General features: G+C 31.7%; 2 protein-coding genes and 1 long non-coding RNA gene across 20 annotated transcripts in view; 1 reads left to right on the top strand and 2 right to left on the bottom strand.

Moving 5' to 3' along the window:
- Positions 1-1173: 1173 nt before the first annotated feature.
- Positions 1174-4770, bottom strand: LOC145062995 (polyphosphatidylinositol phosphatase). The gene is made up of 9 exons (XM_079010592.1): positions 4599-4770; positions 4393-4506; positions 3663-3818; positions 3449-3571; positions 3074-3288; positions 2820-2963; positions 2416-2636; positions 2072-2330; positions 1174-1422 (listed from the first exon to the last, which is right to left on the bottom strand). Exons 3-9 carry the CDS (start codon positions 3736-3738, stop codon positions 1261-1263), a joined length of 1200 nt encoding a protein of 399 aa, XP_078866718.1. The 5' UTR covers positions 3739-3818; positions 4393-4506; positions 4599-4770; the 3' UTR covers positions 1174-1260.
- A 2246-nt stretch (positions 4771-7016) lies between these two features.
- Positions 7017-9340, bottom strand: LOC145063285 (uncharacterized). Its single transcript, XM_079010875.1, has 7 exons — positions 8826-9340; positions 8574-8721; positions 8203-8292; positions 7736-7790; positions 7513-7635; positions 7370-7426; positions 7017-7290 (listed from the first exon to the last, which is right to left on the bottom strand). Exons 1-7 carry the CDS (start codon positions 8900-8902, stop codon positions 7166-7168), a joined length of 675 nt encoding a protein of 224 aa, XP_078867001.1. The 5' UTR covers positions 8903-9340; the 3' UTR covers positions 7017-7165.
- A 269-nt stretch (positions 9341-9609) lies between these two features.
- The window catches only part of LOC145063538 (uncharacterized), a 4996-nt gene continuing 1091 nt past the window's right edge, over positions 9610-13514 (top strand). Inside the window, exons 1-8 of one of the 18 annotated variants that reach the window (XR_013687985.1) lie at positions 9610-10360; positions 11431-11663; positions 11810-11871; positions 12153-12280; positions 12761-12811; positions 12889-13067; positions 13150-13286; positions 13377-13514. The exon at positions 13377-13514 is cut by the window's right edge and continues 207 nt beyond it. This is a non-coding gene — a long non-coding RNA (uncharacterized LOC145063538). The remainder of the gene's footprint in view (positions 10361-11430; positions 11664-11809; positions 11872-12152; positions 12281-12760; positions 12812-12888; positions 13068-13149; positions 13287-13376) is intronic. The other 17 variants (XR_013687983.1, XR_013687986.1, XR_013687993.1 and 14 more) reach the window with 17 other exon arrangements.

The raw sequence follows: 13514 nt of genomic DNA, 5'->3' as shown, positions 1-13514 counted from the left end.
TTAAACATTTGAACAAACGATACACAATTTCACACGGAGTAATAACCCAAAACGAAAAACAAAGAACACAATCAATATACGTGTTTCACATGATCATGATGATTAGCTACGCCCACGGTGGCCACTTTATAGATATTTTAATACTTTCTATTGAATCATTTTTCTGATACATTATGTTACATGAATTCAACGGATATAAATACTAGTTGTTTGACCTAAAACAAAAAATAAGGCAACGTACATGTATAAATATTGCATCTCAATTCCCATTTATTCCATACTAAAACGGAAATCTATTATGCTCTCTTTTTAGTTTGTGAATTTTCAGCATGCATGCTGTTCTAGTTTCTTCGTTCTTCCATATTTATGAGTATTTGTTTGGTGTTTTTCTTGTCCATGGCTTTTGGAAAGAATGATAACATACATTAAATTATGGGGTTTTATGCTACTTAGTTTTTGAGTGATATATAAACCTTGAAGGACATGCGTTATACGAGCAATTACTAAGTGGTATAAATCTTTAAAGACATGAGTTATACGTGCAATTACGGATCCACTGTCATTAGACCACTTCAACTAAACAACCAATTTTCAAAACATTATAAAAAAATAAACAATAAAAAATGAGATTGGCATAATTAAAATAAAAAATAAAAAAATACGCCACATCATTGAAATCACAAGTGGGTTACCTGTTACAAATTGCTGCAAATAGTTTTTTTTTTTTTTAAACAAAGGAACAATAGTTTAGTAAAAAAAAAGTTAAAAGTTAAATAATATCATAATAATGATATGTTACAATAACCAAATAAATAGAAGTATATTATCATTCCTTGCATTTCACACTAAAAGAATATGAAATTCTTTTATTCGAGAAATCCTTTTCAGTTTGTGTTTATAACTAATTATCCAAAAATCATTTATTCTAAAAATAGTAATTAAAAGACAAAAACGAAATAATGGTTAATGGATACCAACCGGGTGTAGAATAGATTGGTCCTATGTCGAATCTGAACCACTCACTACCATGCTCCTTTTAGTATAATCCTATCTTGTGGACCTTTAAGCAAAACAACAACACAACCTTTTAACTCATTTAACTAAAAAAATCAAATATTCATACATAATAAATTAATTAATTAAAAAAAAAAAGCACTACCACAAAAATCCATATAAACAACCAAATCAAACTTAAATAACACCAAAACAAAAAGATGAGATTCCTCTATTTTTTTTCTTTAAATTCCTTAATTTTGTTGTTTAAAAATCATACTTTGTTCGTCCACTACTTAATACAAGACACAACATGTCTGATACTGATACTGATACATCATGATCCTCAGTAGAAGAAGAAGAAGAAGACTTGAAGAAATTCCAAGACTCGATCATAAGCCGTTTCCTTGATCCCTTGAAATGAACCACCTAAAAAAAAGATCAAATTAACTTGCTTTTTAGGGTTATTTTTTATGATGTGGATAAAAAAGAGCATTCATGTCTTTTGCGTACTAGTAATTAATACTATAAATATGAGATAGACTGGCCAAAAAAAAAATGTTGGTACATAAAGGAATATGTAATAAAAGATTCCCACAATTTCAACCTATCCAACAAAAGATTTGTTGGAAAATTAAAAATTCTATTATACTTGATTTTTCATTTCAAGTTTATCATCTTTCTTGTGAAAATGTAAAATAGGATCCTATTTCCTATATAGCGCAAGTGTGAAAAGAATTATTATACTTTGGCATTTTTTTTCCCAAAATCTTTGATTCATGTAATATGTACTGTTTTTCTTTTCACTTTTGGATTAAATGCAATAAATAGCAATGTACTTCCATCGACTTGTTTAATACTATAACACTATTACTTTTGAAAATTTTACCTAATTATAGCAAAGTCATTCAAATACAAAACAACTTTTCAGGATAGATTTTTCAAAATATAATGTTCTAACAAAAAAAAAACATTCTATAACTTGATGGATTTTCCAAAGTAGAATGTTTTAAAAAAAAATAAAAATAGAAGGAAATGAAAGTAAGATGGTATAAAGGGAGTTTTTATTAGTTAATACCTTTACATTCAAGGGCATGCCATGAAACTGACCAGCACCTTCGGGTGGGGTCCAGTTGTAAACCAAACAAGGCAAGAAGAGCACGGAGGCCCCACCTATTTCCTCAAGAAAAGGTTCTGCTTTATTAAATGTTTTTTCATCAAAAGAAGTATGAGATTTTACAACCCAATAAAGAGCAAGTTGATCTCCAAGCATTCGTGAAGCCTTCATGTATTTTGTAACATAAACATTCAAAACTTCCTCCAAGAAAACCTTTGCCCTATATTTTTCAGAAGGTCTAATTAGTCATTATTCGGCAATTTTTTTTTCTTTTTAATAAAGATGTTGTTTTTAAACATACATACCTTAAAATTCCATCAGGGGTACCCCTGACTGCTATGAACCCTGAATTTAAAGGCTGCTGTTTGTTGTTACGAAAAGTGAGTGCCAAATGGAAGTTTTCATATTTGTTAAATATCTGTGCCACGTCATCAACTACTGCTATGTCTGAATCCGTGAAAATAAAATTAGTAATTTTTTGGGTTGGTTCCCGTGAATGGTCTTCAAGCTTTTTCTCTAGAAAAGCCTGCAAGCAGTAGAAAACAGTCAGTGACAGTGACAGATGACAACGAGACAAAATGGCACCCAAAAAGGGGGGCATATGGACTGCTTCTCAAATCTCAATCTCTTGTCTACTCAAAAGACGTAAATGCCCTCCTCATCCTGATTATAGAAAATAGGCAATATGCATGCAGGGTGCTCTTCTTACAATGTAAGACCTGATTCTTTGAAGCATCAACTTGTCGCGTGAATATTCACCTTGAACTGAATATACAGTCACCCTGTTTCTCTTTAGTGGAAGCCTGGATGCTGGATCAGTTAAGATGACCATGTTGCTTTCAGGCATTGCCAGCTGTAAAAATAATAATAATAATCACACCATTAAAATTCAAATAAAACCAATCATAACATTATACTTTTAGTTTTTTGTTTTTTAATGGCATCATGGTTTTAGAGATGTACCTGTATAAAATTTATGAAAGTATTCAAGACTGCCATTGACCTTTCCACTTTGTTGTATGAAACTCTTCCCACAATGGTTGCAGCAGCATCCCTTGATTTGACATCATCAACACTAGAGTTATAAACCGTGAAAATTGTAACAAAAGAAACACCACCACCACCATTTGAAATGTTGGAGGATGTTGATATTTGGATCTTGTTAAGAGCCTTGGTACCTACAAGAAAAATGTGTAAAATTACCAAAATGCCCTTGATGATGAAAAATAGGAAACAGATAGCTTGAAAACTTGCCTAAAAACATTTGGAAATTGATAGGATGTAATGATGTTTGTCAGTAATAGGTTTTTTAGTAATTTTAATGGTTGTTGAAAATACCTTTGCATTGCAAACGATTTGGCAGACCTTCACCAGCAGGGGGTCCAAGAACAAGATGGTTAAATTTCTTTTGTTTCTTTTGGTGTGGATCTTTAACATTTGAGTCTTGATGCAACTCCATAACTAAAATAACAAAAGATTTTGGTTATTTATGGTGAAAAGGTTTATGAGGATGATTTAAGTGCTAAAAAAACAGATGAAAGAAGATAATAACCTGAGAGAAAATGTGTTAGAAAGAAAACAAGTGTCACAAACAAAAGAAACTGTCGCCATCCAAAGCACACTATCATCCCTAAAGATCCTTGAAGGAGCTTTGTTCCCAAAACAACACTTTTATGTATGTGTTTAAATTCTGTCCACTATGACTTGTCTGCAGAAATAAAGAGCAAATGTATCATACAAGTTTGATTGTCAGTAAAATATCTAAGCTCACACAATAAACAGTAATCATCTTCTCTATACAGACTATACTCATTAACATGATTGAAATTCCCTACATGAATTTGATAGGCTTAGATCCATATGATAATGTCTTGCTGATGTTTGAAGATTCTTAACACAAGATCTCATACAATGATTTGGCAGGCAAAATTAAATGACATATAGGTTGCAAGACAAAGAACTGCAATCAAAAATAGTTTCAAACTTCAAAAAACAAATTATAGCTAGATCTTTATTGCCGTATGACAACATGATTTCTAACTTGTTGCAATATGCATAACAACAGATCTCCCAAAAGTAGAATCCCTGTGAGTTATCAATCCGACTTGATAATTTTGAGCCCTATGTCTACTACGTCTACTACGAGACAGCTCAGATTGCAACATCTTGAAGCTCTAAAATTTACAAACTGAGCTTAAATGATTCAATTAACGGGTAAACAAGAATAACTCCAATGGGAAAACTCGAAACTCGAAACTATAAATGGGGTTTACGAAATTTACCTTAAGAGTGCCTCCGTTGCAATGCGCTCGTGAGGATCCTCCACAGCCTCGCCAGAGTCCTAAACTCCTAATTAAAGGAGGAGGAAACACGTCGAGCAGATCTACGGGTAATGCCTGAGTTGAAGACAGTGATAGTTCTCGAGATTTTAGGTAAAAAAATTGGGTATTTTTCGAGTTGCTTTGGTTAATTAAACATCAATTTGAACCTTAATTGAATTGCAGAGATGAAAGGTGATGCTGTTAATGGATATTTCGATGAAGCTGCGTTCCTTGAGGATACAAGGTTGCTGCGATTTTTTGGAAGGAATCGGAATCATGAAACTCATTGAAATTGAAATATGAATGAATTTAAATCTGTTAAAAAGTTTGGCTGTAAAAACGGAATGGATTTAATTCTTTTGTTAAAATTTATTTGATTTTGTAAACATGTTAGAAATTTTAAAAAATACAAATTACACTGCTTTGCTAATGTTGTGTTCGTCCAAAATAAAAAAAATTGTACGAGGGATGAGTTTTTATGATGGAGTTTATTTTTCACCCCCAATTTTTTTTTTTCTTTGTCTTTGTTTTTTTTGCTGGTTTTTTTTAATATTTTTAATAAATACAATATTTTTTTTTTCGTTTTGATTATCTTTGTATTCTTTATTTATTTTTATTTATTTTTTGTTATTTTTTTCTCATTATCTTTAATAAATATATTACTATTATTATTATTAACATTAAAAGAATTTTTTTTGTTTGGATTATTTTTATTTTATTTAGAGTATCAATGTGTTACTTTTTTTTTTGTTTTTCTGTTCCGACTATCTCTATATTATTCTTCCGTTTGGATTATTTATGTATTATTTTTTTCATTCATACTATTAAAGAAGCATCTAATTAAATTAATTTTTTAAAATAATAATAATACTACTAATAATAATAATAATAAAAGACAACAAAAAGACAAAAGACAAAAAAATAAAACAAATAACAACAAAAATACAATATATGTCTAATCAAAAAGGGTTTTAAAGACAATAAAACGACAAAAAAAGAGGGAGCATGGAGGAATTCTATGAACTATAGGGGTATATACAACAACACATTTTTATGATTATGTCATTCATTTGAAGGTTTTTCTTGTGTTCGGCTCATCTACCGATAATCAGATGCATATACTTATACTAGTGTTATGATTTTTTCTTGAAATATGTCATAGTGCTCTTTTTTATTTGCTCTTTTTTTTGTTTGTCTCGTTTATAGGTTCTCGTTTTACATATGTCGTAGGTTATTGTATGTAACACAGTTGTTCTACACCCACCTTCTTTTTTATAATAGTGAATCTAAAGCTAAAAAAACATATGGTTCCTTATGTAAATGAAACTAAAAAAATGAAAGAATAAAAAATATCAGCGGAGTCTGCAAGAGGTGGGCTACTGGAGGCGATGGGCAAAGGGTAAGAAGCGGTGGCGCCTGGCAGAGGGACGAAAGTGGACGATGTCATGGCCGAACAATAGACAGTTGGAATGTGAGACTGATCGGTTAAGCCGACGAGAACATAATGAGGCAACAAACATTTGGATATATCGATTAGTGATCAAATTTTGATGAAGCTTTTATTCTTTTTTGTTGAACTTTAACTGGATTCCGCTATTGCATATGAATAAATTTTAAGTGGATAGAAGCATTTGGTTTATTTATGTGGATCGGAATATATAAAATAGGGTTGATTTTTTTTTTACCAAAGATTAAAAGATAGATCACTTAAAAATAATTAGGTAGGTCCTTATTTTTTTACATATATTTCTTGTATTATTATTTAAAAAAAAAAAAAAAAAAAAAAAAAAAAAAAAAAAAAAAAAAAGGTCTTAGGACCTACTTTCCATGAATTTAAATACGCACATGTTTTTTTTTATGGAGACATGATTGTCGATATCTACTTTCTCAAATCTCATTTTAATGAGATTTCTAAGGTATGTTGTTATTGTTACTATTGCTTGTGTTCGACTCAAAAACATGCAACATAACAATTGTAGTGGGTTTGTACTCATAGATTTTGGCTTGTTCTTTGATTCAAATACTTTTGGAGTTTCTTTGTAAGCTAATGGCTTAAGTTGAGTTCAAAATCCATCAAAGACCATGGGACTTTCATGTGTAAGGTTTTTTTTTAGGATTTGAAACCACAACAATGTTCTTAGAAACCTTACACCTTAACCATTTCATTTTGCTACAATTTATTTTGTTTATATTTTTAAGAAATATTGATGTTAACCAATTTCAAGATTATTTCATCCTTGCGAAAAATAGATTAAACTTGCAAAAATAATAAAAATTCGCAATTTTAATCTTTGAAAAAGTCATTCAGTGTCACCGCCAGTTAGGTGGTTATTTTATGATAAACATTGAAAATATGCGTATCTTGATATATTTGTCTTTCAAACATAATCATTTTAGCAAATAGCTATTGCTATATCCCTTTGTACCTTACTTTTGTAATTGGTTTAACAACCATGCGATCATTCTTATCCTTCTAACTTTCAAGTATTATCACACAATTTTCTACTAAAAGTTATCTTGCATCAAGATCAAAATTTATGATATTTGTATATTTATTTCACCCCTTTATTTCGAACAAGATAAAAGATCAAAACTTTATTTGTTCTCATATTATATTAAATAACACAAACAGAATAAAACATGTAAACCAATTAAACATCCTTCTTTTGAGATATATTCGACATGTACATATGTCAAAATCATGATGCTTACTTCAGTTGATGATGAGAGTGTATTAAAAAGGTATAAGTTTCCTATCTGGCCATGACTCTATCCTCTCAAAATACTTGACAGGGACAACACCCTCAAAACCTTCTGTTAAGATCACCTTGTTGTCCGATATGTAAAGCTTCATCCCCCCTGAAAAACCCCACCCAAATACTTTCTATCAATGAGAGGGCAAATACGTAATTTTATCTTGACTTGAAAAAGTGAGTACCTTTGATGGCTTTCCTAACATCAAGATAGATCAAGATGTTGACATCCCTCCTCATCCCTGCAAAAATGATTTTTTTCAAATTTTATCACCAATATTTATATTTTCCCGTTCAAAAAAAAATATGCAAAAACGGAGAAATTTACCACTAATTACTTCATTATCGGTTGGTAATCCAAAAGAGAAATGTACATGTAACCTTTTCATGCGTTTAAGACCACTTTCCAAGATTGAATTTAACTTCTCTTTGTAGGTTCCATGTATACAAACTGGACAATAAACACACACACACACACAAAAAAAAAACAATGAACAAAGGAAGAAAAAAAGACTAAATTGTAAAATGTGTGATAAGTAGAATGTGATTACCAGGATATTCTTCAGGTGAGAGGATGGGTTTAAGTAACCTTTTAGTTTCAACCAACTGCCAATCGGATAGTATAACTTTTATGAGAGAACGCAAGAAATAGCAACATACTTTCATTTAATTGTATATTATACCTAGCATCATGCTTCCATTTCTTTCTATTACACCATTTTACTTTCAAAATAAAAAATATATATTATTAAACATTTTACTTTGAGATATACATCCAATCATGGCATTGCACTTTCAATCTTTTTCTTATCCGGATATTATATTTTTTAAAATTTACCTAATTATACTATAGTAAAAATGTTTTATATTTAATATTTATATGATATTGCTATAATCGAGCAATTTTTTTTTTCAAAGTGCAATGTTGTAATAAGAAGAAATGAAATAATAAAAAAAAAATTAATGATAGCACGTTGCTATTTTTTGCATCACAATGAAATGATGAAGTATGCATTACCATGAGTGTATGACCTTGGTTTGCACGAACCAAAAGCTCCCCATTTTCTTCAAGCAAGCTAAACCGCTGCTTGTTATCCAATCTGACAGCCTAACGTATATTAATTACAACCAGATGAAAATCAAAAGAAGAATTAGAGCACACAACAAAAAAAAAAAAAACTGACAAATGTGGTAGAGCCCACAAATAAATACTCCATAAAATAAATAAAGACCAAAACATTTACAATAATTGATGTCAATTTTCACCATCCCCACAAATAAAAACACTTACAAAACATGAACATGGAAAAAACATAATATCATCAAAAGTATGAGAAGTTATTGGAACATTGGAAAGATAAAAACAGTGAGTAGAGAGATGGGAGTTACCTCCTTAATATCATCAAAAGTATGAGAAGTTATTGAAACATTGGCGGCTGTCTTCATGTTAAGTCTCAATAGATCTTGAACCTTGACATACCCATCACTCCTCATCTTTAAGTTCAGCTCAGAAGCCATATGTCGCAGGATACGGGTTCTGATTTGTATAACCAATTAATTCCAAATCAAATGAACTAATTAAATCAGAATGTCAAAGAACTACAAAAAATGAAGCTGACATTAAGAAAATTGATTACTTACAAGAGCCTTCCAAGAGCATCAATTCTATCTTCCCCATCACAACCACCACCACCAGTATCGTTGTTAATGGAACCCATGATCGATGGAGGTTAGTTCTGGAAACTTGATGAGTAAAGAGTTGGAAGGGTGATGTCAATGCAAGTGTGTGATTGAAATGGAAGTGAAGAAGAAGTAAGAAAGCAGGATTCCTAAAGTAAGCAGTGCTGCCTGCTGGTGTCGTCAACGCTGTCGTTTGACCAGACTCCGTCAACGGGTGTTGACACCGACATAACAACAAGATTCCACGCGGGGGATCGATTCCAGTTCCATATGCAAATTAAACTTGAATTATTCCCATCGACACGAACATGGACCTAAGGGAGCTGCTAATTTGCTAGTATATTACTAGGCTACTATCAACCAACGAAACGGTTCTTGAAATTGTATCAAGATTCTCCATGTCAATTGTGTTAACCAATCCTTAAGTTTACCAAACTTTTCATTTATACCCTTCTGATTTACTATATTTAACTTTTACTTTACATAGTATAACTTTTGATTATTATACTATATATTAAAATTCTCCACCTTAGCTACTACAGTATAACTTTAGCTACAGTAAAGTAAAGTGGCTAATCCAAGGATTAGCAGAAATAGTCCCTTCTCTTATACAAAGTTGTCAAATGTGGTATCTTTTGAATATACTGTGGCTAAGGGTTGGCAGAAATAGTACCTTCTCTTATACAAAATTGTCAAATGTGGTAACTTTTGAATAACATTTTCTCACAGTGGGATGGTGAATGGTGGTCGTGGCCAGAGAGTCTTACCTACGTACGTGTCCACTTCTCCTTCTCCACCGTTTTGTTCTCCAATCAAAGTGTTACATATTATCATCTCTCTTTTCGGTTTTTTGGGTTAGTTAGTATACCTGGTTACTTTACTCCCACCGATCCACCGCTGACTGTCTGCGTCTTCCGATTTTATCTCCTCACCGGTTTCTCATTGATTCTGTCATCCACTGATTCCTATTTTCCCAAAAACCCACCGCCTGTTTCTTTTTCCTTCTAGTAACATGGCGATTTCCCTCACCAAAGCCTTTGTAACCTCGCTCTATGCGATTCAGGTTCAGAGATCATTCCACTGCGTTCTTCCTTTGTAACCTTCACATAGTTGCAGTGGACCAAAGATACAATCAACGACATTTGATTTTATTTCGTTTTCTCCGACGATTATCACCACCACGCCACAGGAACCACCGATTGAAGCCGAATATTTTCGATTATCACCAACACGGCACACAAACCATCGGGGAGTATTTTACCTGTGACGAAATCGGTATTTCCGGCGATGAGGTCGACAACCGTCAGCGATTTGAGTAATTTTCTTCCAATTTTTGTCTTTCTTTTTCTCTTTTGACCAACAAATCAATTTTAACTGCAAGTTTATTGTGATTTGAGGGTATACCATACACCCACCGGCCCCTGCCTACTCCTTCTCCAACGACTAACCATTCCTTTGGCGACTACCATAACCACAACACCAACATTTGATTTCAGGTTCGTTTTACTTCAATTTTCTAAACAGATGAAGGTTAAATTTTGGTATATGTTTTTATATGTGTGTTTATGTTGGTATATCTGTGTGTATTTTGGTATATGTTCATTATAGATTAAGGGTAAATGTTGGTATATGTTAATAACAGATTAAGGGTATATGTTGGTATATGCGTGTGCTGCTGAAATCGATTACTTTTCCCGTTCTTCATATCAACTTGCTGTTTCCAGTTTCCATTTGCATGTGTTGTTTTATGTGTATACCCACCACCTGTTTGTAGAAATACACAGCTGAACCAAAATGCCCAAGAAAATGCAAAAAGGATCATTTTCTTAAGTTTTTTGTGGATTTATCTGGTATAAAGAATATACACCTATGAATGCTCTGAAAGAAGGTGAATGCTAAACCAATTCTTGCTGTTTCTGGCACGGGTCAGATTTTTGATTATTGCTTAAAAAAAATGACTGTGCAATCTCTGGTATAAAGAAAGTATTTTTTGCCCAATTATCAGTTATTAAAAAAAACTATAATTGATGAGGAGAAATTGCACATACCCATGGTTATTACATGTGCAGAAAACAAGAATGAACTATGTCCAGTTCTGAATATAGATAAGAAGCAGATTGATACATCATTTGTGTTTGATGAACAATGTCACATCTTGTGTCAAAAATTAAATTCAAGGTAACGGTTATAGAATAATTGCACTCTTATTAAATAGAAGCAAAGTAAGTGTTAAAATATGTTTTATTGGATATATTTGTAGAGCTTCAGCCAAATACTATAGTTTCCCGATGTAGTTTTAATTATGATTTCATTACTATCTTGACACTCTATTTTAGATTTTAAAGGTAATATAGAATGATCTCTTTGATAATTTTAGTTAAATCCCGTTTTCTTTTTTGATTATGATTTGTGAAATCAATCTGGATTTATCAAGTTTTGAATATTAAGAACTTGAGTCCCTATGATAAAAAAAACCGACAAATGTACTAGGTTTACCTATTTTTTTTCTCTTAAATTGGAATTTATTTCTCAACTATTTGTTAATTGTTTTTTTTTTTTAATGTAGTGATTCACGTATCACATGGATTCAAGGGAAAATACGGTTCCAGCAATAGAAACAATACCACTTGAGGCTCCATCAAGTTGGCTCCAACAAACGACAATTCCCGTCTGCTGATTACACCACCTGGTTTTTGGTTTTTCACCAGTGAGTAGTGGAATCCCGAGTTCATTGGTGAAGAAAAAGAGGGGTTGGCCAAGGAAATACGGTCCATATGGGATGGTGGTGAGCGGTGGCAGGTATTGTAGAATTATCTGTTTGCTAATTCTGGGCGGATGCATTTAGATTAAAATGTGTGAATAAAGCCAACTTAATGTTAATTAATCACCAAAATTTCAATTTCATACCTTTATAACCCATCATTATTTTTTTGTTATAATTTTAGGCGACAGGATTTCATCTGGTAGAAGTTTTTCCCCTCACATGGTCAGTGTTAATCTAGGTGAGGTATGCTTAATAAATAAATAAAATCATATTATACATGATCTTAATTAGTATTTATTCCAAATTTCATTGTAATTATGTTGTGAATTTGTAGATATATGTTATCGATAGAAAATATCTTTGTAGTGACATAACAAATGTTTGTTTGTTTTTTTTAAAATGAACTTAGAGTGAGTAGCTAATGATATCGTGGAACATGCTGATGATTAATTTAAGTACATTTTGATAATTATATTTAAAATATTTTATTATAAATGATGAGTAATTATGATTGGGCTTTTTAGGATGTTACCTCAAAAATAATTTTGTTTACACAAGATGAGCGCCGAGATACGTTCTATCGGCAGCTGGTGTCATTTCTTATGTAACTCTGTGCCATGCCAACTCATTTGGAGGCACTGTAACATATGAGGTGTGAAAGTAAAACTTAATTTATGTTAAGAAATAGCAACTACTTTCTTTTGTTTGTTTATTATTTATTATATAGCATGTGCTACTTTCATATCTTCTTATTACAATATTCTACTTTAAAAAACCAACCCAATGTGTTAACATGAAAAAATTTGAATGTATATAAGTTGTGCATTTTTTTAAAGTATGACACATTAATAAGAAAAAGAGGAAAGTACATTTCGTTAATAAGGAAAAAAATGAAAGTAAAATTTTGTAATGGGAAGAATGAAAGGGTGATGCTATAAGTTATAATAAACAAATAAATGAAAGTGTGTTGCTATTTGTTGCAATCAGAGAATATTTGAAATCCTTTCATTATTTGGATCTTTCACAAGTGGGGAAATTAGAGGCCAAGAAAGTAAAATGAGCATACCTTTATGTAGACCTGATGGTCGTTTGGTTCAAATGATTATCGTTGTTCATTTATTTATTTGTTTAGATGGATAATCCCGGTGATTATGTAAAAATTGCAGTTGTGACAGATCCATAGGTATTCATGATTTCGATTAAATCTCCTACTTATTTTACATAACAAATCCCTTAACACAATACCATTGTCTCTAACAGCTCATGGATAGAACATCGCTTCATTTAGCTCCTAAATCACTGACACTAGAAGTTGTACAATTCTATACCGACATCTACATGCGTCGAGCAATACTGGGATCCATTACACCTATCAAACCTGACATGATTTTGTTTTTGGGTGATTATTTTGATGGTGGCCCTGTTCTTTTCGATGAAGAGTAAGGCAAAAAGAACATGTATATTTGTAAATTGTTATAAAAATGAAAAGCTTTCAAGCTGATCTTTTGTTGGGTGTTTCAGATGGCAGGATTCTTTAAATCAATTTAGACATATTTTCGACCTTAAGAATCTTGAAAAAGCTACCAATAATCAAGTATACTTCTTTTCAGGAAAAACATGATATCGGTTATGTAACTTATCACTCTCGAATGCCCCAGGTATATATTTTTATATGAATATATATGTTTTTTTGTATTATTGTTAAGGTCATGTGGCATGATTCATAACTTGCTTTATTTACTTAATAGGTAATTAATTGATATGAAAAGGTATTTTGCTCAAGAAACTATAACTTCACAGCAGGAAAAGTGGAATTTGTTGTTGTTGATGCCCAAACACTTGATGGTATATATGTTTTCAATTATTATTATCGAACCTGATTGCTT

This window comes from Lactuca serriola, chromosome 7 (assembly GCF_051521515.1).
Source record: "Lactuca serriola cultivar US96UC23 chromosome 7, Lser_US96UC23_V15, whole genome shotgun sequence".
In the NCBI taxonomy this organism is placed as follows: Eukaryota; Viridiplantae; Streptophyta; class Magnoliopsida; order Asterales; family Asteraceae; genus Lactuca; species Lactuca serriola.
Note: the sequence above shows the minus strand (reverse complement) of the source record. Positions and strands in the feature narration are given on the sequence as shown.

Coding starts and splice junctions, on each gene's coding strand:
- LOC145062995 (XM_079010592.1), bottom strand. CDS start 3,738: ATGATAGTGTGCTTTGGATGGCGACAGTTTCTTTTGTTTGTGACACTT. Junction 3,572..3,662: donor TCTAACACATTTTCTCTCAG/GTTATTATCTTC, acceptor TTGTTATTTTAG/TTATGGAGTTGCATCAAGAC. Junction 2,964..3,073: donor CTTTCATAAATTTTATACAG/GTACATCTCTAA, acceptor TTATTTTTACAG/CTGGCAATGCCTGAAAGCAA.
- LOC145063285 (XM_079010875.1), bottom strand. CDS start 8,902: ATGGGTTCCATTAACAACGATACTGGTGGTGGTGGTTGTGATGGGGAA. Junction 8,722..8,825: donor GATGCTCTTGGAAGGCTCTT/GTAAGTAATCAA, acceptor TATACAAATCAG/AACCCGTATCCTGCGACATA. Junction 7,791..8,202: donor ACCAAGGTCATACACTCATG/GTAATGCATACT, acceptor TCCGATTGGCAG/TTGGTTGAAACTAAAAGGTT.